Source organism: Lissotriton vulgaris, chromosome 2_1, assembly GCF_964263255.1.
Source record: "Lissotriton vulgaris chromosome 2_1, aLisVul1.2, whole genome shotgun sequence".
NCBI lineage: Eukaryota > Metazoa > Chordata > Amphibia > Caudata > Salamandridae > Lissotriton > Lissotriton vulgaris.
The window spans coordinates 885,127,945-885,148,869 of NC_141687.1; the positions used below are offsets into that span (position 1 = coordinate 885,127,945).

Consider the following 20,925-nt stretch of genomic DNA (forward strand, 5'->3'; position numbering starts at 1 on the left):
TTAATTGTGCATCTAAGACCGGAGACAGGCAGGCGTATCTCTGGGGCACTCGCCACATACTGCCAAAGCCCACAGTGCTTACACAGCTCACCCACATATACTCTTTATTGTCTCCTACCTTCGCTCGAGAAGTCAAACTGGCGGAAATGAAAACTGAAATGCTGTGGGTTTGCTCTGAAAGTGCAGGGGAGGGAGGAATCCTGCAACACAGGCAGGATTGTGTGTGATATCAGCAAGCAGGACAGTTTCCAAATGCCTCCAGCAGGTTTCTAGTGAGTGTTAATGAGTTCTTCTATTGGTCATACAAAACATTCAATCAATCAGAAAAACAAGATGCTGGAGTTTTGGTTTACATTAGGACTCCCAGAGACCCCAAGAGGGGTCCAGAGTTTCAACCCTAAAACTACATGCATCTATTCAGCGGTCTCATATTAAAGTCATCATTTTAACCAGGTAAAAGCCTTGCACTACTTTTAGAAAAATGGGAGCCTCAGAGGCACAGTTATGCAAACAGCCAAGATGGCTGCACACTGAGGAGGTTCAAAACTATGCCAATGACACTGTGAGGAGATTGGGGTTTGGGCCGGTGAGTTATGGGGTTGGGAGGAGGGGGAAAGACACTGATGATGGAGGGAAGAATAATAGGGCATAAGTTACCCCGCTCAGCTCTGTGGATCTATGATCTCATCACGCCTTTCACAGAGGCGTGCTCCACAGGAACCGCTACGGATTGGAATCTGAGGCCAGGGATACACAACCTGGTAGGTCTTGCGGAGTATTCCACATCTGAGATTTACTGCCATACTCATATGGTTAGGAAGCCACTTGCTCATCTTGTAGCAGCAGCATAAAGCACAACAAGGGAAACACTCCGACGTGATAGGTACTACAGACAACGACCATTCATAGCTTTGCCTCATATTGTCACCTTCCGAACACATCACGGAACGGACAGCCTTGTGTTATAATAGTGTAAGAAACATGAAATATAATGGATTGCTTTGTTTGATGTAAGTAGAACTGCCTTCTTTAAGTACATGTATGTTCAGTTTAAAATAATAATTTTTTAAAAATGGGAGCGTCAAACCACTGTCAGCAGTAAGTGTTTTGGCACAGTGTGGGGTCAATATAGCAACATGGATTTTATCCTAGCTCCCTGGGACAGGGCCCTTTATTTTAAATTTAGGGTAGGCGTTCTTCCAGTAGAAACCATGACTGCTAGCTGGAAGGTTCCGGTGCAGACAACCCCTTTTTGTCCCTGTTGTTTGGATAGATTAGAGACAGTTCCACACTTACTGTTTGAATGCCCGGCCTACGCAGTCCCTCGTAGAAGATGGCTCAAGCCACTCTGTAGACAATTCAGGACTAGATCCCACAAGGAGGTGCTAAGAATCTTAAAAACGGATCCTCGGCCCCTGTTTGCTAGTGGACTGGCTACATTTTTAGGCTGGGCATGGCGTATTAGATTTAACAGACTTTCCCTCCTTGCTTGAGAGTATTTTAGACTGTATATTTCCAGTTTCTATGTAAATTGTTGCTTAAAGTATATGCCACTATTAATGTATTGTTTTTACTGTTTTTAATGTACATGTATTGCTTTTTATGATATTAATTATATCGAAATAAAGCTATTTACTACTACTAAATATATATATATATATATATATATATATATATATATATATATATATATATATATATATATATATATAGCAACATGTGCTTGCACAATCTGGAACATATATGTGAGGAAATTGATACGCGGCTGGGGCAGTGTTGCTTTGCCATGGCTATGATGCTATCCTCTGTTGTACTTGGTATTGATAGGTGCAATGAACATATTCTATAAGTGGCACATCAATTTGCCAGCTATATGTCTACGTTCTCCGTCTGATAACTAAGGCAGTTTTGAGAAGCTTTAGTACTGTAGCTATGCCAATAAAGTGGTTTGACTAACATGGTGGTGCAGAATGTCTATGGCAACCCTAAAAATCACTCTTCAGATTTTAATGAGCCAACAAATTAATTTGAAAGAATTAGGGTGGTCTACAAGTTCCTGCTGAAAATATTATAGGGTGTTTAAGCAACTTCATGGTCATCTGGCACGTGATAAAACTGTAGTCACAACTATGAAGCTGGAGTTTCATTTCTGGTAAACAATTCTGTTGTTCACCTGCATTTAAAAAGCAGACAAAACACAACATTAACTCATGGATCTTACAATCAGCAAAGAAAAAGTTTGTATATTCTAACGCCTTAAGTTTACATTTTTATTTCTAACAAAATGATTTTTCTTCCATTTTGATTTTTTTGAGGGTATTTTCACCTAGCCAGGTTATGCTTAATAATGTTTGATTTGTGTAAGGCTCCTTCACAATCACTCGAGCCGCATACAGCACTACAAAAGTGCAATAAATAAACTGTTGTCCCAAATCCCAACGTCGGGCCGGAAAATGCACCTACCGCGCCTGGAGTTACGATTTTTAGGACTCTACAAAGACGTACAGAAGTATGACCGTTGCTGATTTTTTTGGAGTGCTTTTTGAAAACGCTAATGATTTTGCCTTCTCATGAGCAAATATATGAAAAAACTAATATTTTCAGATAACATATGCGGTACTAGAGAGCACAAGCCTTCTCTACAAAGGGAAATATATATTTTTTCACCAATGGGGAAGTCCCTTCCACTTTACCTCCACCAATTTCAGGGGTGTTGCCTTCGCACCATGTATAGGACCTTTCCCATCGTTCTGAAGGAGTCAGAAAATCATTTTCACTTTCAGAGCATTTCGCTCTGGAACAGCCATTTCACACTCACAGGAGAAAATGAGGGGTAAGCAAATCCTTTAATGTGTGCAAAAAACAAAACTTACCTGATCTGACAAAGTGATTTGGCACTAAAAAAAAGGCTATTTACTCGTGCACCTGACTTTTTTTTTCATATTTACTCGAATAGCTTTGAGACCTATGGACCTCTTTACCTTATTTTGCCTATAAAAATATAGTGGAAAAATAGATCCCTACTGGGCAGCCAGAATTCAAGGACCATCTAAGACACATTACGTATTACAATGACTTAATTTTGTCTTGCGCCTGAAAGACCTTCTGGAAGAGGTATTCTATATTTCACCTGTGTATCATAAATACAATTCTTCTACAATGCACAAGCTCAACAATCTACCATGCTAAACACGCTTTTCAAAATGCTGTTATTTACTCCAATTAGATCACATCAGTGAGTAGTAAAGCTTATGTTTCACTTCTGAGGCTTCAGAATGTATGTTCCTGGATCCGGAGTCTGTCTCTTGTTAAAACACAATTCGAAAAGCATGCTCCCAATAGTGGATAGGCTTAGAACCCACATAATACACAAAATTTATACCGAGATACCAATTCATGGAAATCTGTACAATAGACCATATTAAAAGATATGACCGAACCTTAGCTCCTCCCCTCCTTAAAGAAAATATCACAAAAAGGAAATGTTGGGTGGGGCTTACCTTGCACTGAATAATCTCGGTCCGGTCTCTAGGAAGCATCCATGTTATTCTGCTGAAAGAAAAGGGGCGTCTGCTTGTCAGCTCTTTGCCGATGAAAGAACTGTTCGCACATTAGAAACTGCACAGCAGTGATTTGAAGGCTTAATTGAGTAAGCGCCTCTGTGGGTGGAAATAGCAAAAATAGAAATGCTAAGTTTTTCCTTATGAAGCAGGCTACCATGTGGTGCAGGAAACACACGTAGATGAGGTTACAAGTATCTGTTCCACCAGGTGCAAGAGTATAACTTGTTTAGTCTCTACTGGCTCGGCTAAATTACTGGTCGTCGGGAAGATTCCACACACCAATCTCCATCCATCCATCCATCACACACACACACACCTTTACACCACAAATACATCCAGTATGTCCACCATATAAAACAAGCATTTGCAATGCAATAGGTCTCGCAATTTTGAAACTTTGACCTATTGGTATTTTATGGAAGGAGTTTGTACAGATAAAGTATTGGAGAGGGGCACAAAAGGATGCTATGGATATGGATAAAAGGAAGCTGAATACACCAATGAGGGTTTTCTGCCCGTTTATGGGAATTGAAGTTTTGTCTCATAAGCACAATCAAGAAGAAGGCTATTTATTTTATGTGGACAGGGGGCTTTTGTCTAAATTCAGTCAGGCGTGTTAAATGTTAGAGTCGAGGGAGGTTTTAGCAAAATTATGGAATTAAAAGTGGTGGTGTGCAGGGGAGTATCAATTATTTGACTTAAGTATGGAGGGGTACGTGGGGAAGGAACACAACACAGGGTTTTCCAAGGTGGAAGGAAGCAGGTTGACAGGGGGGGCATAGAGGGTCTGGTACAAGCTCATGTGCAACTGGGGGCGGGGGGGTGGAGAACAAAGGAGGGTAAGAGGAAGTTTGGGGCTTTGGATCAACACTAGGGTAGATGGCTTGGGGATGGTTGCTGGGTCGTGAGAGATATTGGGGAATGCAAGAAAAAGGCAGAATGGAAAGAGAAAGGAAAGGAAAGAGGTGGAAGCGTACGGCGCAGTTTTATTATTGCAATGTTCGCACGTTGGGAGTTTAAGGGAGGGGGAATTACAGGAATTTAATGTTTTAGTGGGGTTTGGTTTAGGATGTTTACTGTAGTGTTATGAAGTCAGGTAGGCATAGGCTCCAATAACCAAGTAGGCAGGCTGTTTCAGTATCTAGCAGAAGGATCTTTCCAGTTAAGAGAGTCGAAACTTGTTGCCACAAAACCGGAAGACAAGTTGGAGCCCTAAAGTGACAGTAGATTGGGGAGAAGGTGGGGGGGGGGGGTTGTCCGGTACAGGTATATTCACTTGGGGAGGGAAAGCTCAAGGAAGAGAAAGAGTAAGTTTAGGACTTTGGAGCAAAATGGGGGAGTTCGTATGGGGGGATTGCAGGAGTTTGAGGGAGTCTGGGGAATGAAAGGAAAAGGTTGGAATGGAGGATAAAAAGAAAGGAGGTAGTAGCATTTAGCGGGGTTTTGCAACTGAAATGTTCACATATTGGAATTAAGGAAGCGGGGAACGACAGGAATTTAATGTATAAGTGAGATTTGGTTGATAATGTTTGCTGTAAAGTTATGAAGTCATACTACAAACAGATCATAATCAAGTGCCTTCTGCTAACAAAGGTTGGTGACATATGGGGTATGCCACGTTGTAGAACCGCGTCACTGGTTCTTGTCAGCACGTCCAGTAATATCTGATAAATCTTCTGTAACATAAGTGACGTCCACATTCCATTACCAATGGTCAGACTTTTGATGATGCAAACGTCTGCCAATGACTTTGTAACTTCACCAGACAAGGTCGATGCAATACAAAACTTCACCCTAACCACATCCAGCATACACAGTACATTCGGTTTCAGGGCAACTTCATCGGCGCATTCACACAGTAAACATGCTCGTTTTTAGCCAGTGTTGTATCACGAGAAATAAATAACATGCATACGCTTCAGGTCTTACATCAACATGTGTATGTGCAGCACCTATATGTTATCCCCATCTAACCATCCGAATGAATCAAACTTGATGCCGATTGTCAAAAACATAAAATAGGATCTTACAAAAACACAGTAGTCTTAGCTAACAATGTGATGCAATTATGTTTTGGAGAGTACGCATCAATCATGCAGGCAACAGTGCAGTACGATAGCAGTAATAAAGTCAGAATGCAAAACAAAAGAAAATCCCAAACCGAATAAGAACAAGCAGTGGCATAGCCAATAGGTCTTGCTTTTGGGCTAAGTTACCATCATCCTACCCTACCACTCACCAACCCACTCGCCCCCGTATTGAAAAAAATTGAATCTCGATGCTACCCATGGGAGTTAGGACTATTATTGGTGTAGATATCAAATAAACTAATAAGCCATAATTAAGCAAATGATGGGGCTCTTAAGCGACTCCACTTTCGGGCAGACGCATCAAACCAACTCCAGACGGAAATCAGTGATTCGCCCCATTTCGCACAATGTGGTTATGTGAGCATTTATTTAGCTTCCTATTGAGTGGCTAGTTACTGGTTTAATTGTGTTGTCACTGATCTTCTGCACAATGTTCCCCATAAGAATCATAATTAATGGCTGTCAGGAAGCTTATTGGGTTGAATTTAATAAGGGATGATATGTCAACCGAAATCCATTTTAACAACCCTGGCAGGTTGAACAAATGAACTTGCCCTGAAATATTCAAATCTTTTTCAAGCAGATTACATAAAAAAAAACAAATAATAATAATCGCTTATAGACTCTTGGCAGTGGCACTAAACCCACCCAATCCCAGCATCACAAGCTCCACGTATGTTCTAAACTTCACTTTTTTGCATTGGATACCTTTTTCGCTGGTTTTACCACCCTTTTTCCATCTCTTCGTTGATGTACAGAAATACAAATAAAAGCATGTTATCTAAGAATTCTTACACCACTCCAGAAAGGAAAGATTAATTCTGAAACTGGCAGGGGGTATCATCTGGTTATTAAGGCAGGGAAGCACTGCACACTCGTCGCCAGACTACACGACCCCGGCATACAAGAACAGCCCTAGACTGGATCTGATCATTGCACACCGGAAGAAGCCAAATAATTAGACTGCCACCCATTCCTCTCCGATACCACCAAAATCACCTGCGGAGTCCCACAGGGGTCTTCACTAAGCACTTCAACATCTACATGGTCCCCCTCGCCGACATTGTCCGACAACACAGCCTCAAAATCGTATCCTATGCTGATGACACCCAGCTCATCCTCTCCCTCACCAAAGACACCACCACCGCCAAACTCAACATCCAGAAAGGAATGCAGGACTTCGCAGTCTGGATGACCAGCAGCTGCCTAAAGCTCAACTCTGAAAAGACAGAAGTCCTCGTACTCGGAACCAACCCCTCAACATGGGACAACAACTGGTGGCCGACCGCCCTCGAAAGCCCACAACCCCTCGGACCACGCCAGAAATCTCTGCATCGTACTTGTCTCAGCCCTCACCATGAACCGACAGGTCAATGCAGTCACCTCCAGCAGCTTCAACATCCTCTGCAAGACCTTCAAATGGATACCACTCTCCCCCGAGCCAAGGAAGACTGTCACCCACGCACTCATTATGAGCAGACTGGACTATGGAAATGCACTCTACACCGGCATAAACAAATCCCTACTTGGCAAACTCCAGACGATACAGAACACCGCCGCCAGACTTCCTGGGCATTCCGTGGCGCAAACACATGAGCCACCATCTACGAAGCTCCACTAGCTCCCCGTGGAGAAAAGAGTCACCTTCAGAATTCTACCCCACACCTACAAATGCCTACACAATACCGGACCCAAATACCTCAAAGACAGAATCAACTTCAACGTACCCAAAAGAAACCTCCGATCCTCCAACCTTGCACTAGCTGAAACCCCACACATCCACAGAGCAGAAGATCCTTCTCACATTGCAGCCAAGACCTGGAATGAACTCCCGGCAGACATCCCGGCAGACATCAGATGCTACCTTCCCTGAGCACCTTCAGGAAAACACTCAAGACCTGGCTATTCGGTTGAGCAGTTCTGCGGACCCCCCACCCCCCCTCCAGCGCCTTGAGAACCTCAGGTGAGTAGCACGCATACAATCCCCCTGATTGATTGATGGAGAGCTGCCGACTTTGGAACTGGGGAACCAGGTTCGAGTCTCTGCGTGCACACACAAAAAGGAGGGACATTTAACCAACACTGACCTCAGAGAAGCAAGCCTTTGCGAAGGACATGCAAAGCAACACATTAAAAGCGATAGGTGGGCTACAAGCCCACAGGGTAGATACAGCATATCTCGAAGAGACAGCGAATGCGCTGCTTAGGAGAGACCAAAAAATATAGTAACATTTAATAAACAAAACTACAAAAACCATAAAAGGGGAACTGTTCATATGAACTTTTATAGTTCTAAGTACAAATCATACCAAAAATGCACACATTTCCAATGATAGCCAACGGTCACGGTAGAATGATGTCTACACGCAATTGGAGTCTGACCGTGATAGAACACGGGTCTAATACACCAACCAGGTTCATTCTGGTCAAAGATTCATCTGCTGACTTCATCCTTTAAGTAAGCTCAAAGCTCCCCAGGACCTCATGGGAAAAACTGAGAGATTCATAGGCTGTCAGACAGAGGCCAACAGTGGAGTCCAGTTGCAACTGGTCAGCTGGGTACTTCCAGTAAAGGGCCAGTAGTAGCTTGCTGTATAACAGTATCATGAGAAGGAGATCAGCTTTATGACCTATGGTGATCAACTCTTTGTTCTGGGCACAAAAGGGAGCAGGTCCAGTCCTGCAGGGTTCCTCTCAGGTCACATACAGCAGGTCCAATCCTCTTGCAATTTTCTGCACCTCGAAAAGTGCTCTGGCATAGGACCCTGGATTTGCCACAAGTACGCATGGCAATAGTTAGTGGATGGGAATGACTCCTGGGCATACCCTAACTAATGGGGTAAGAGTTGGCATGGCCAACTGTACATACTGTTGGCATTTTCAAGATGGTTGAAAACTTCGGCCACTCTAAACTTGGGTTCAGATGGCTGGGGTGTGTGTGGGGAATATAGTATGGTAATCCTATTGTCCTCATTTGATGCAGCCAATGTACACGCAATAAACCTAGAAACAGGAGTCTGGTGGTACAAAAGTAGAACTCTTCGATAACCATTCAATGAATCCTGTTCTCTCCCTTTTTTAAGTGTGTCCCAAGTGTTATATGTAAAACCAACAGACCTGCCCTGCCATGCAGGATTTGACACTGCAGTGCCAAAAAGGAAGCCAACATCCCTCACCAATCATTTTATTTGGAGTTCACTGCGCATTTTCAACCCCTCTGCGGATACGCGATTTGTGTTGTGTTATCCGATTTCTGACTTCTTGCGTAGTTTTGTGATGTCCTTTGGTTGGGGGTAATCCGAATAAGCTTTGCAATGTTGGAGCTTTAACTATCGGGAGGGCAGCCCTTATGATGTGATTGGCCACGCTCTTCTCTTTTCTATACGCAAATAGTGGGGGTATGGAAAAGTCTTCATGGAGATTTTTCAATAAATGCCAATTGGACATCACAAATGCGGGACATGTACCTGCTGCAATGAAACTATTGAAGAGTCTGTATTCACTTTTGAAAACATTCATTGGAAGCATGACACCTTCACAAACTGCAAAACTAAAAACGTGGTGTACGCTATTGTCTGCCCATGTCCCTTGGTTTATATTGGGAAGACTACGCAAGAAGTCAGAAATCGGATAACACAACACAAATCGCGTATCCGCAGAGGGGTTGAAAATGCGCCCTTGGTAAATCATTGGACCAACTTGAAACATAAGTTAACTGATCTAAAATGGACAGTTTTATCAAAAATTGAAAGAGACCCACGAGGAGGTGATTTGGAGGCCAAATTATCACAGCGCGAGGCGTTGTTGATCATGAAATTTAATACGGCTATAAGGGGGTTAAATGAAATTTTTGAAATCTACAAGCCTACTACTTGAACTCCCATCCAAAGATCCTTTCCTTCGTTTCCTGACGTTTCTCTGTAATGTCCGCCCGTTTATTGAACTACAAGTCCCATAACCGCCTGGGACGCATTGTAACCAGGAAGTACCAGCCATGTTCACACAGTTACCAAGGGCGGAACACTTGTTACACCCGAGTGAAGGACGGATGCCTTCCCTTCGCCGGTGCGTTTTCTCTCAAACTCCATTAGCGTTTTTATGGGGGGTTTCCAGCCCCGCAACAGCGATTGATTTACGACCTTCTTTCTTTTCAGCTCCTTTCAAGCAATTAGGAGGGACTTGAATATACCGGCGAGTCAGAAGTAAACACGCCAGCGGGTAAGTCTAACACCGCTAGACAGGACAGGCGGAGTGACTGAGTGTAAGCGTGTGCAATTAAATGTAGCGCATTTATTCACCTTGTCTATCTGCAGCCCCTGGGAACACGTTATCTTTTGGAGAAGTTTGGTGACTTCGCTTTTTTGGAATTGACCCTTTTCACGTTTGGTTGATCAGTCAGATGGCTTAAGGTAGGGAGCGGCAGTTGTTTGACACTGGAGTCAGGCTTTAGTCTCTAGTTTGCATCATTCTGAAGTAGCTGTTTTGTCATTTTTACAGAACCCTATTGGTCCTGAGGAGAACCCCAACACTAAATAGGGGTTCGAAACGCGTCGACCGACCCTGTCCCGTATTTGGTCTACAATTGGTGCTTCACAACGACCCTTTCATTATTCACAAGAGATGTGAATACTCCCTTTGAACTGTGATTTGTAAAGACTCTAAAAACTAAAACTACGAAAGGATTGTTTCCATTGAAGTTACAACCAATACGTGGACGCATTAGTTTTGTTTTCTTTAGGTTATGTTTGTGTGAATGTGTTTTGTATGATTGTATGGCCAAGTGTGTATGAAGTGTGCAAATGTTTCACTGTGATTGATGTTTTTTCATGTATATATTGTATATAAATTTGTTTGTATTCCCATGCACTAAAATAGTGTTATAATAAGTGAAAGAAAAATTTAAAACAAAAGAGAATAAATCTCGTATACTGCTATACCTTAAGCAAGTTGTTTTTGCTCTATTCAAAACAGCTACTCTTGTTAATTAGTTGCTGGCAAATTGAACTTCTCAGCGTTGGCCCTTGTTTTGCTATATAGTTTCGGTTGGACTCAGCCTGCTGAGTTAAGAGTCAAGGCCCTTGTGTGTTTGCCCCCTCACGAGGAAGCGCAGCGGGCGCGCCGGCGGCGCGCCGAAGGCTCGCCAAAGGCAAGCCCGTCTGCGCCCGTCCGCACCGGACCCGCGCCAAGGGACATACCCCTTGTCTCCCCCACTCCAAACCAATTGCCCAGACTGGTCTACAACAGAGACACACTCTTAGCCATAAACATCAAATATTCCAGTAAGGAATGTAAAATTTGGGAACCCGGAACAAAACACCCACCTACATCCTCCCACTGCGCCAATTGCTCGTTATTGCTGCAAAAACCCCTCTGGCTACCCATTGCACAGCTAAGAGACCAGACCACCTGTTCTAGAACTAACGACCCCCTGGCGAAGTGCCTCCTTCTCAATACGAGGTCTCTAGTCAAGCACAGCTCGGAAATTGCCGAGCTCATCCAGGATGAAGACATAAAAATTGCATTCATCACGGAATCCTGGACTGATGCAGCATCAGGCCCAGATATAGTTAAAGCCACCCCCCAGGACTTTATCTGCTACACCCAAAACAGGGACAAGAGGAGAGGGGGCGGCTTAGCCATCATTTACCATAAAGACATCAGAGGCTCTTTTCAAACCAGCCCCTCTGACCTTGACGAATCTCTGCTGTTTAACTTCACCCTCTCTAACCACCAGTCCTTCACTGGATGCCTTGTTTACAGGCCCCCAGGTGAGAAAACTAGATTTCTAGCAGCCTTGAGCAAACTACTAGAAGCAGCAGCATGCACCCAAAGATTCACTCTTTTGGGCGATTTTAACTTTCACTTGGAATGCAAGACATCCTCAGACACCCAGGAATTAACCGACCTATTGGCGGGGATTGATATGCTGCAACTAGTAACTGATCCCACACACAGAGCAGGACATACCCTAGACGGGATTTTTTCCAATCAGCCCAATTTGAAAGTCACCTCGGTTCTACCTGTCTACTGGTCCGACCATTCAGCAATCTACTTTGCTATTCCTCTCACCACCCCTGAAAAACCATTTAGCAAGAGAAGCGTCCCAAGACTAGTGAGAAAATGGAAAAATATCACAGGGGACTCTTTAGACAACATATTAAACAACTCACTGACCCCTCTTCCTAATAACGTGGAGGAAGCAGCTAAGACCTATACAACCTGGCTGGACCAGGCCTGCCTACTCTTAGCCCCCCCAAAACTACCCACTCCACCCGGGCCACGCCCGCCGCCCCGTGGTTCCCAGATCAAATAAGGGAACACAAAACAAGGTGCAAAAAGCTTGAAAAAATCTGGCGAACGAACTACAGGGAATCGGATAAAAAAACGCTTAACTCGGAGCAAAGACGCTACAAGGAAAGAATCCTACAAGCTAAAAAAACCTTTCTCACGAGACAAATAGAAGACGCTAGTAACACACCCAAAGAACTCTTCCTTACCGTCTCTTCCCTAGCCAATCCCAAACCCATAGAAATTCCAGCGAGTCTTTCACTCTGCGAAAGCTTGGCAACCTTCTTTCGTGAAAAGGTGGAGAACATCTTCTTCCCCCTAGGCAGGCTAGCGAAGACTTCCTCACCGAGTGAGATCCCTGATCCCGTTAGACCCAAGACCACACTTCAATATTTCCAGCCCATCACGGAAAAGGAAGTGAGGAGTCGCCTACTAAAAATCAAATCAGGCTCCCCTCACGATCCCTGCCCCACTGCAATAACCAAACTGGCACCTGATGCCATTGCCAGGGGTCTCACCCCCCTCCTCAATCAGATGCTGGAGAAAGGGGAATATCCCTCAAGGTGGAAGCATGCCTCCATCCTACCCCTGCTAAAAAAAACCAACTTAGACATCACAGAGATGAACAATTATCGCCCGATTGCTAGACTCCCCCTCCCTGCCAAAATAATAGAAGGTAGCCTGAACGCACAATTAAGCGCCTTTCTAAAATCAGCGGATGTACTTGATTCCTCCCAACACGGCTTTCGGGAGGAGCACAGCACGGAATCCGCCCTGATTAAATCTATGGAAGACATTAGGCAGGTGCTGGATGCAGGAGGCAGAGCAGCCCTGATCCTATTGGACCTCTCTGCGGCCTCGACACGGTCCACCACAATTTATTGGTGGACCGGTTGAGGGCCTGTGGAATCCAGGGAAAGGCACTAAAAATCCTACAAGCCTTCCTATCTGATAGAACCCAGACAGTGGCACTGGGCAGTCACGAATCACTCCCCTTTGTACTTCCTTGTGGAGTCCCCCAGGGGTCTTCGTTAAGCCCCACCCTTTTTAACGTTTATGTGTCTACCCTCGCCCCGGTGATCCGATCGTTCGGCTTTCAACTCACGGCATATGCCGACGACACACAGATTGTGGTGTCCCTCCTTCCCGGGAACACTGAAAACACCGCTGACAGATTCAGAAACTGCATGCTCGAAGTAGGCCGCTGGATGGCACAAAGCTGCCTTAAACTAAACTCCTCGAAGACAGAGGTTCTGCTCTTTGGTGCCAGAGACAACTTCTGGTCCCCAAGATGGTGGCCAGACGAAATGGGACCTCTCTCCGTGCCGGTTGACAAAGTGAAAAATCTCGGTATACTGGTGGATACCACCCTGACCTTCAAATCCCAGGTGAACGCTCTCTCTTCCTCTCTCCACTTCACACTCAAAACCATCAGAAAAATCCTTCCATATCTGGAGAAGAAACACAGGAAAACGATTGTCACTGGTCTAGTGCTCTCACGCCTAGACTACTGCAACAGCCTGATGCTAAACGCCCAGCAGAGCGTACTCAATAAACTCAAACTTCTGCAAAATGCAGCCGCCCGCCTAATCACTGACACGCCCAAATTTGCCTCGGTATCTCAGGATCTAGTGACGTTACATTGGCTACCTATCCGTAAGAGAATCACTTTCAAGGCACTATGCATGGTCTTCAAAGCCCTTCATGATACGGGCCCTAGGCACTTGAAATCACTTTTCTGCTGGCATAAACCAGCAAGAACCCTGAGGTCAGGACAACTGGCCCTGGTCACGGTCCCCAGAACCAAAAGAGCTCGCTGGGGAGGCAGGAGCTTTTCTCTTGGGGCGGCAGAGGCCTGGAACAAACTCCCACTTGCGCTCAGACAAACTCAGGGTCTGATGGCCTTCAGAAGAGGACTCAAAACATGGCTCTTCACTCAGTAAGCACGCTCCATCACACCAGTCTATCCTTCCAGCGCCAGGACACCTCCGGGTAACAGAGCGCTCTACAAATGTGCCAAATAAATAAATAATAGCGTGCAAGTAGCGCTTGTGTATTGGCTATGCACCAGCTGTTTGCCGCTTGTGATGCTACTCTTTTGCCTGATGCATCTATTAATTTTGACTCCTTGCCCGTGGAGGGGCTTCTCCTGTAGATAATGAGTTCGCTCTTTTGTGAGCGTTTGAAACTACAAGCGAGTCCAGAGGTACCTGCCCCTTGATAAATATTGGGTCCTTTGGAGCTGCCTTATATTTTTTATCAATTCTTGGGTTTAACACCCTAGCCCTCACTGGGTCTTTGAACATGTCTGCTGTGTGACTGAGAAGACCCTTCAGCATAGGTAGAGTACCTGATGTTCTTTGTGCAGTAGGTAGTGTCTCTAATAGGAAATCCTCTACTTGAGGTTCTGTATGTAGATCTACCTTATGATATTTTGCTGCCCTATTAATGAGCTGTACAAAACCTGTGTTATCATCAGGTGGTGAAGGTTTTGATGGATATAACTCTGGGTCGTTGTCATCATCTGACCCTGCGTCATAATGCTCCCATGGGTTTTCCTCATCTGGGATAGTGTCATCGTCCCCATGAGGTTCTCCCTCCCCTGTATCACTGTCTACATCTGTCTGAGGTGTAGATGGTCTTGGTGTAGAAGGTGGAGGAATAGTTGGCATAGTGTGAGGAATAGGAGAAGAGGGTGTGACTCTAGGTCGAGGAGAAGTAGGAGGAGTTGTATTTGTCCCCATTGTTCTCTTCTTAGAAGGAAGAGCTTTGTCCTCTAGCTGTTCGTTCTTCCTCTTCTTCGTCACCACTTTGCCAGTTTGTGGATCGATAAACAAAATCTTTTGTTTCGGATCCGTTTGTTGCTCCTGTGTCGGTACCGAAGCTTTTGGTTCCGAAAGGTGCCTTTGCTTCCGATCGTCAATGTTCGGTGTTTTCGGCACCGAGGATTTGCTCGAGTCCGGTTTTTCGGTGTCGAGTGAGTCTTCGACGTCGAAGCATGTTTCGGTTTCGACATGGAATGTTTTGATGCCGAGCTTTCCCTTGCATGAAGCTTCGGTGTCGAAGTCGATGTCTACCGTTTCTCGGATCCGACATGGTGGGAGACCGAGAGTTTCGGTTTTAGTTTCGGTTTCGTTGCCGGGCCCGAAGGCGGGGCGTCGGAAACTTTCTTCTGCGGTTTGACCGGGCTCGAAGGCGGGGTCGTTACCGCACACGGTCGGTTTTTTGGTAAGGGGACGTCGTCACTCACGGTTTGTTGAACGTCGAATTCCTCGACCTCCGACTCGTCCCCTTCCGACCCAGACTGTTCTTCATGATCCTCTTCTTCTTCGAGGTGCTGGTCTTCGAACAGCTCCGGGATCGCCTCCGACTGCATTCTGGAAACCTCGTGTCTTCGAGCTCGACGGTTTCTAATCGTCGACTTGGAGGAGAATGCTGCGCAGGCTTCGCAGTCCCTGGATTCGTGTTCAGGCGATAGGCAGAGGTTGCACACCTTGTGTAGGTCCTTGTGTGGGAACTTAGCACCACACGTTGGACATTTTTTAAATGGAGTCCTTTCCATGGACTCCGGGCTTGACCACGTCGAGAAAGGCCTCCTGTTCGTCGACGTAGATCAAAGTTTTTCTTTGATGTTGGAGTCGAAACGCGTCGGAATGGAAATGAAATCGCGTTCGATAACAATACCGTCGAATTGGAAAGGGAATAAGTGCCGAAAAGTCACTTCTTTCCGAAGTCGATCTGGAGCGCTTCAATCCTCATCCGAACCGGATGGCGGAAAAAAACAATCTAAGGATGGAGCCGATGCCCATGCGCACTAGCAACCAAAGGAGGAGTCACCAAGCTACAAAAGACTCTCCAAGAGAACAACAAGTATAATTATCCGAGCCCAACACCAGATGGCGATCTATTCCTAATGTACCATCTGCAGCCCATATGCCTCGAACAAAGCTATTTCCCATTTCACCATATATGGTAGGGTTGATAACACTGGGGCCATACAAAGCTCATATATTCAACAATAAGCCCTCCACCCTAACCCCTTTCATTAACCATATCCCCCAGTCTTGCGATTATCACTAGATAATATAGCGATCACTACTGCGCAGGACAGGATTTTCGGAACCTTTTCTGGGCTGGATCGCGATTTTGTATGCTGAACCCAGCACGCGCATTAGAATAAATGGGAATATATCTGACCCAATCCACATAAGCCGCGGAACCAGACAGGTATGCCCGCTCTCACCGCTCCTCTTTACAATAGCACTAGAACCATTAGTGTGTAAAATTCGTCAAACACACCCAGAATCCGCTCTACAATTCCAGCCTCATCCAGTCAGCATATCATTATACGCTGATGATATGGTCCTCTATGTTCGGCACTCGGATACTAATTTAAATCCACTCATTAGAGAATACACTCAGTTTGAGAGATATTCGGGACTCGGTATCAACTGGGACAAATCGGTGGTCATACCACTAACACTAGCTGCAACACAACCTAACTTGGAATTCCCACTTTAATGGCAGACCGAACCTGTAAAATACCTTGGTGTATGGATACACAGGAATCCAGAAACGGTGATTCGGGAGAACTATGGCAAAGCAGTAACAAAATTAGATGAGCAGATAGATCGGTGGATCAGATTGCCTTTGTCCCTGGCTGACAAGATTGCCATACAAAAGAGGTGGCACTGCCACGATTTCTATACTTATTTATGAATATCCCGATCTGGCTCACACAAGCGCTGTTTTCCAAATTGCGCACAGCTATGCAGCGCCTAACTTGGGCCGGGAAGCAGGCAAGAGTTGGCTGGAAAGTTTTAACCAGGCCATATCAACAGGGGGGCTTTGGAGCACCGGACCTCCAATTATATTTTAATTGCGCTCAGGCCAAACATGCCCATTACTGGACACAACCACATGCACACATACAACACATAGCTGTGGAAAATGAAAGCGCGCTTCCCTCTCCACTGATTACATACCTATCCGATCCGAAGCAGCACACCCCGAAGGCCGAAATACACTCTGTAACTTGCACATCAAGAGCATGGTATACGTTGGTACAGCGCGCACAGAAACTTCCAATATACGCTCCGACGCTGCTCATAGCTCACCATGCGTGAATAACAGTTGCGCAGGAGAAAAACATGCTAACTTTACTGGGAACTATGGGTCTACGTACCAGGAGTGATATTTTCCCACATAATAGATTCATTCCGCCAGACGACACTTCCCTCAGCGTACATTGCACACCACTGAAGATCTTTGCATATCTGTAACTGCGTGCAACAGTCAGGGAACTATACCCATCGTTCCTCGACGGACCCCCACAGCTTCATGTACTACAAATCCTGCTAACAGCACCAACGATTAGTGACACACATTGTATAACACCTCACAGGGAGAGTTGAGGCAGGTCCAGAACAAATCACTTCAGAGGTAGGAGCACACAATAGGAACTCCTATAGATAAGAAAGACTGATTTTAGTTGCACACAAATTCAGCTGTTAACATCAAATTGTAATTTGTGTATTATTCATTTTAAGTTCCTACATCAAATGTACTACACCCCAACAAAATTACACAAATGTGGACTTAGAACGGACAATAGGTGTCACAGATGCGAGGCGCCAAACGCAGATTTTCTCCAAATGGCATGGGCATGACATCAACTCACATTATACTGGCAGGAAATCAATAGCACCCTTACAGCCATGCTAGCTGTGCAGATACCAAATGCTCCACTGGTCTGTATGTTGGGACTCTAAAGATTCAGCCAGCTAGAAGAAGTAAGCTGCTGGCTGTGGCCCGGGTACTGGCTAAACGCCAGGTTGCCATGCGATGGGGTAGCAAGCGCCCACCACGATACAAAGACTGGTTAACGGTTATGACCTTTTGTAAAGAGACACTGGAAACGTATTCAGAAGAAATACCCCAGGCCTCAAGACCTAGAGACAATACCTTAGATCCTCACAGAATACAGACTAAATTCATGCCATAGGGCACAGATCACCTTGAGAAGCGCTGGGGTAGGTTTTTGCGAAAGGGATATGCAAGGCAAGAAATGTGTTACGGCAGCAGGAAAGTGAACCTGAGGGGGATGTACGCAATATAACTACTGTACTGTATCCCTGTGCGCAGACATACATGTAAGACCTCTGATATATGAAAATGTATGAACCACATGACGCCAAGCCGTGTAACTTTGATTTGCTTTTCTCTTTATTTGCTGACCAGAATAAATTAAAATTAAAATAATAAAACAATATGGCGACCACTAACACTTGCCTCTAATTAGCTGTCAAAGTGTACATACCCCAGTCTTTCATATGGTGAACTATTCTTCCTAGTAACTCTAGTGTCTTGTAGACAGGTAATACAAGGTTTGAAACTGTTTTTCATTGCTTAATCCTTTTCAACTTTGTTCTACAGTTCAGCCCCTTGACGTTACAGGTAACAATTTTAATCTGCAATCAGGTGTCTTATGGGCTTGGTTTACAACTGCATGTCTTCCCTACGATGAACCCCATGTTCTCATCCCTCCACCCAACTCTTTACCCTTACCTCATTCTCTTTGCCTCAAGCGCCTGTTGCTCCTGCACCTCCAATGTCTGAGTCTTAGAAACATGGCTATTATTCACATCACCTTCCCACTACGATTCCTTGATTTTTAAAATTAGTATCTCACAAATTACTTCGGAATTCCATAATTTCCTAAAACCGTCAGCCCTTCTCATGAGTTTTCCATAATAGAAATTATTTTGCATCAAATAGTTCTGCAAAGCTTCTTAGGCTCCCTTCTCATTGATTTTTATGCACAACCCATTTAATGTAGCAGGAACAACAAGGGCTCCTAAATTCTGGGAGTAAAGGCTGCAAACCATGCTGCATTTTTGCCTCCCCAATGCCCCTCTCACCCCCCCCCCCCGCCCCAAGTAAGGTTTAAAAGATGAAAAATGTAATATCATGCTTGCTCAGAAGTTACCTTCCTCCTTGGTCGAGCAATATGCAAACCCACATCTTTGATCCTGTGGTCCTGGAAGTAGGCAATTTGCGTTATGGGTTTGATTTCAGTTTGTTTGGCTAGGACTCTATGATCTCTGGTGATTGGCAGACTGGGAACAGTTTACTTTTTCCAGAACTCATCTAAATTATTAAATCAATAGCTGAGCTACCCAGGCGATCATATCTGGGGTTCCCAACTAAGTACCCTCCAGGACTCTAATTATGCAGATACTGGAGCATCGGGCTCTATTATAGTGTTCCTCACATTTGTTGGTCAAGTTGTTTCTATCGTCTGGTTCGTCTGCTTTCCATTTCCTAGCCTCCAGCCTGCCTTCCAGTGCCTTCATTTTCCTTGTCAAGGCTTCCATCTTCTGGCCTTGTCCAGCTTGTGCGTTCTTTATGCCTTCAGTTTACTTCAAAAGCTTCTTAAACATGGACTTTGTAGAACAGATATTTTTGATGACTTTATAGCCAGTAGGTCTCAGATTCTTCCAGATCTTTAGACTCTATGCTGTTCCATAAATTTGTCCCAGAGGTATTTGCCCACGTTCTTACAGTGAGATGACGTCTTCTAGCTTGCGGTGACGTGAGGGTTGGTTAACGGGGTGATGCAAGAGCAGCCTGTATTGGTTAGAGCACAGAACCTGTGGATATAAGCCTACATTTTCTGCAGAGATCCCCAGTTTATATTGAGCATAATGTAGCTGTTTGGAGGCCATTGTGCATTTTGAATAGCCTGGCTATGATAATGTGCAAGTTTTTTGAGTCGACCCCTAGTTGGTTTTCGAGAAATATCTCAGGATTTCTATCTCAAGTCCTGCTGGTCCTCTCAGCAGCTAAAGACAGAGTCTGCTTATTAACTAAATTTTCACCCTCCTTGTCATCTGAAACTATTGGAAAGGGTTTGAACAGGCTGACAGGGTCTCCCTCCATCATGTTTTTCCATCCACGTATAGGAAGGGTGGTTTGAAGTACTGGGAAATTATAAAATTATGCTCAACCCCCCTGGCGATACGTCCCCACACCAGACCTCCTCCCTGATGAAGGAAATTACCAGCAAATGAGTATCTATTGGTATTCCTTGTGGGAGTCTTGGAATGGTCTCTTTCCTCGCTCTTTCTAACATCCTGTAAATGCCTAATAAACGCAGTAAGATTTGAAAAGGTCGGTTGACCTCACTGGATCTTACTGCTGCCCATTACATTAAAAAAATTAAAACAGCAACAATTCCACTTAGAAAGCGGGGTTAGTTATTTTTCCTACAATTTTCAGTAATATATAGAATCTCCTTTAAAACCTTCCCTTAAATCGGCTTATTCAGCTGAACTGATGTAGTCCAGCGCATTCCTCATTCACCAACCCACCACGAAGAAGTCGATAGGATCCTCAAGAGCAATGTGCGTGTATGGTACCTGTAGCGGCTCGCCCGTGGCCTGGGAAGGGCGTGCTACCGCTGCATGTGCAGAAGTTGCAGAGGCAGCTATGAGCTGTATTCAGCAGCTCTGAGAACTGTGTGAGCGATGGTGCCGACCATTTCATCACTTAACGAACTGCATATGTGAAGAAAATTACTTACATATTTCACTAAACTAATTCACCACTAATCCTTTATGGGTTCTGGAGTAGCCTACTCCCTGTCTAAAAATCGCTTCAACGTCTCGTCAGAGGTAGTAAGCGCTATATAAATGTAATTACAATACCATACAATATTAGGGGACCTTGTAAAGCTGTCCTGTGAACCTATAACAGTTAGATATCTGGAGGAGCAGTTATATCGAACTGACAGGTTTTCTAGAAGGAAATCTGAGACAAGCAATCTTGAAATTGTGCAGTTCTGGAGGGCACTGCCAATATCGGCGGCTGGAAGAATCACAATTCCAAAATAATGATTGCTCTTACCCCAACTACTCTATCTTTTTAGGTTTTGCCTCGCCAAAAAGATGCGCTCTGCGCATCTTTTCGTGCAGGCGAAAACC

General features: G+C 44.8%; 2 protein-coding genes across 5 annotated transcripts in view; one reads left to right on the plus strand and one right to left on the minus strand.

Annotated features, from left to right (window-relative positions):
* MTFR1L (mitochondrial fission regulator 1 like) overlaps window positions 1-20,925 on the minus strand; it is a 152,178-nt gene that overhangs the window by 88,130 nt on the left and 43,123 nt on the right. The window contains exon 2 of one of the 4 annotated variants that reach the window (XM_086956410.1): window positions 3,501-3,659. The exons of 1 other annotated variant lie outside the window; for it this stretch is intronic. The gene's annotated coding sequence lies outside the window, so the exon portion shown is untranslated. The remainder of the gene's footprint in view (window positions 1-3,500; window positions 3,660-20,925) is intronic. 2 more of the 4 variants (XM_086956411.1, XM_086956412.1) reach the window with 2 other exon arrangements.
* Window positions 7,477-20,925, plus strand: part of LOC147731361 (presenilin-associated rhomboid-like protein, mitochondrial) — a 58,122-nt gene continuing 44,673 nt past the window's right edge. Inside the window, exon 1 of the mRNA XM_086954186.1 lies at window positions 7,477-7,616. Within this exon, the coding sequence (XP_086810312.1) occupies window positions 7,477-7,616 (140 nt within the window). The remainder of the gene's footprint in view (window positions 7,617-20,925) is intronic.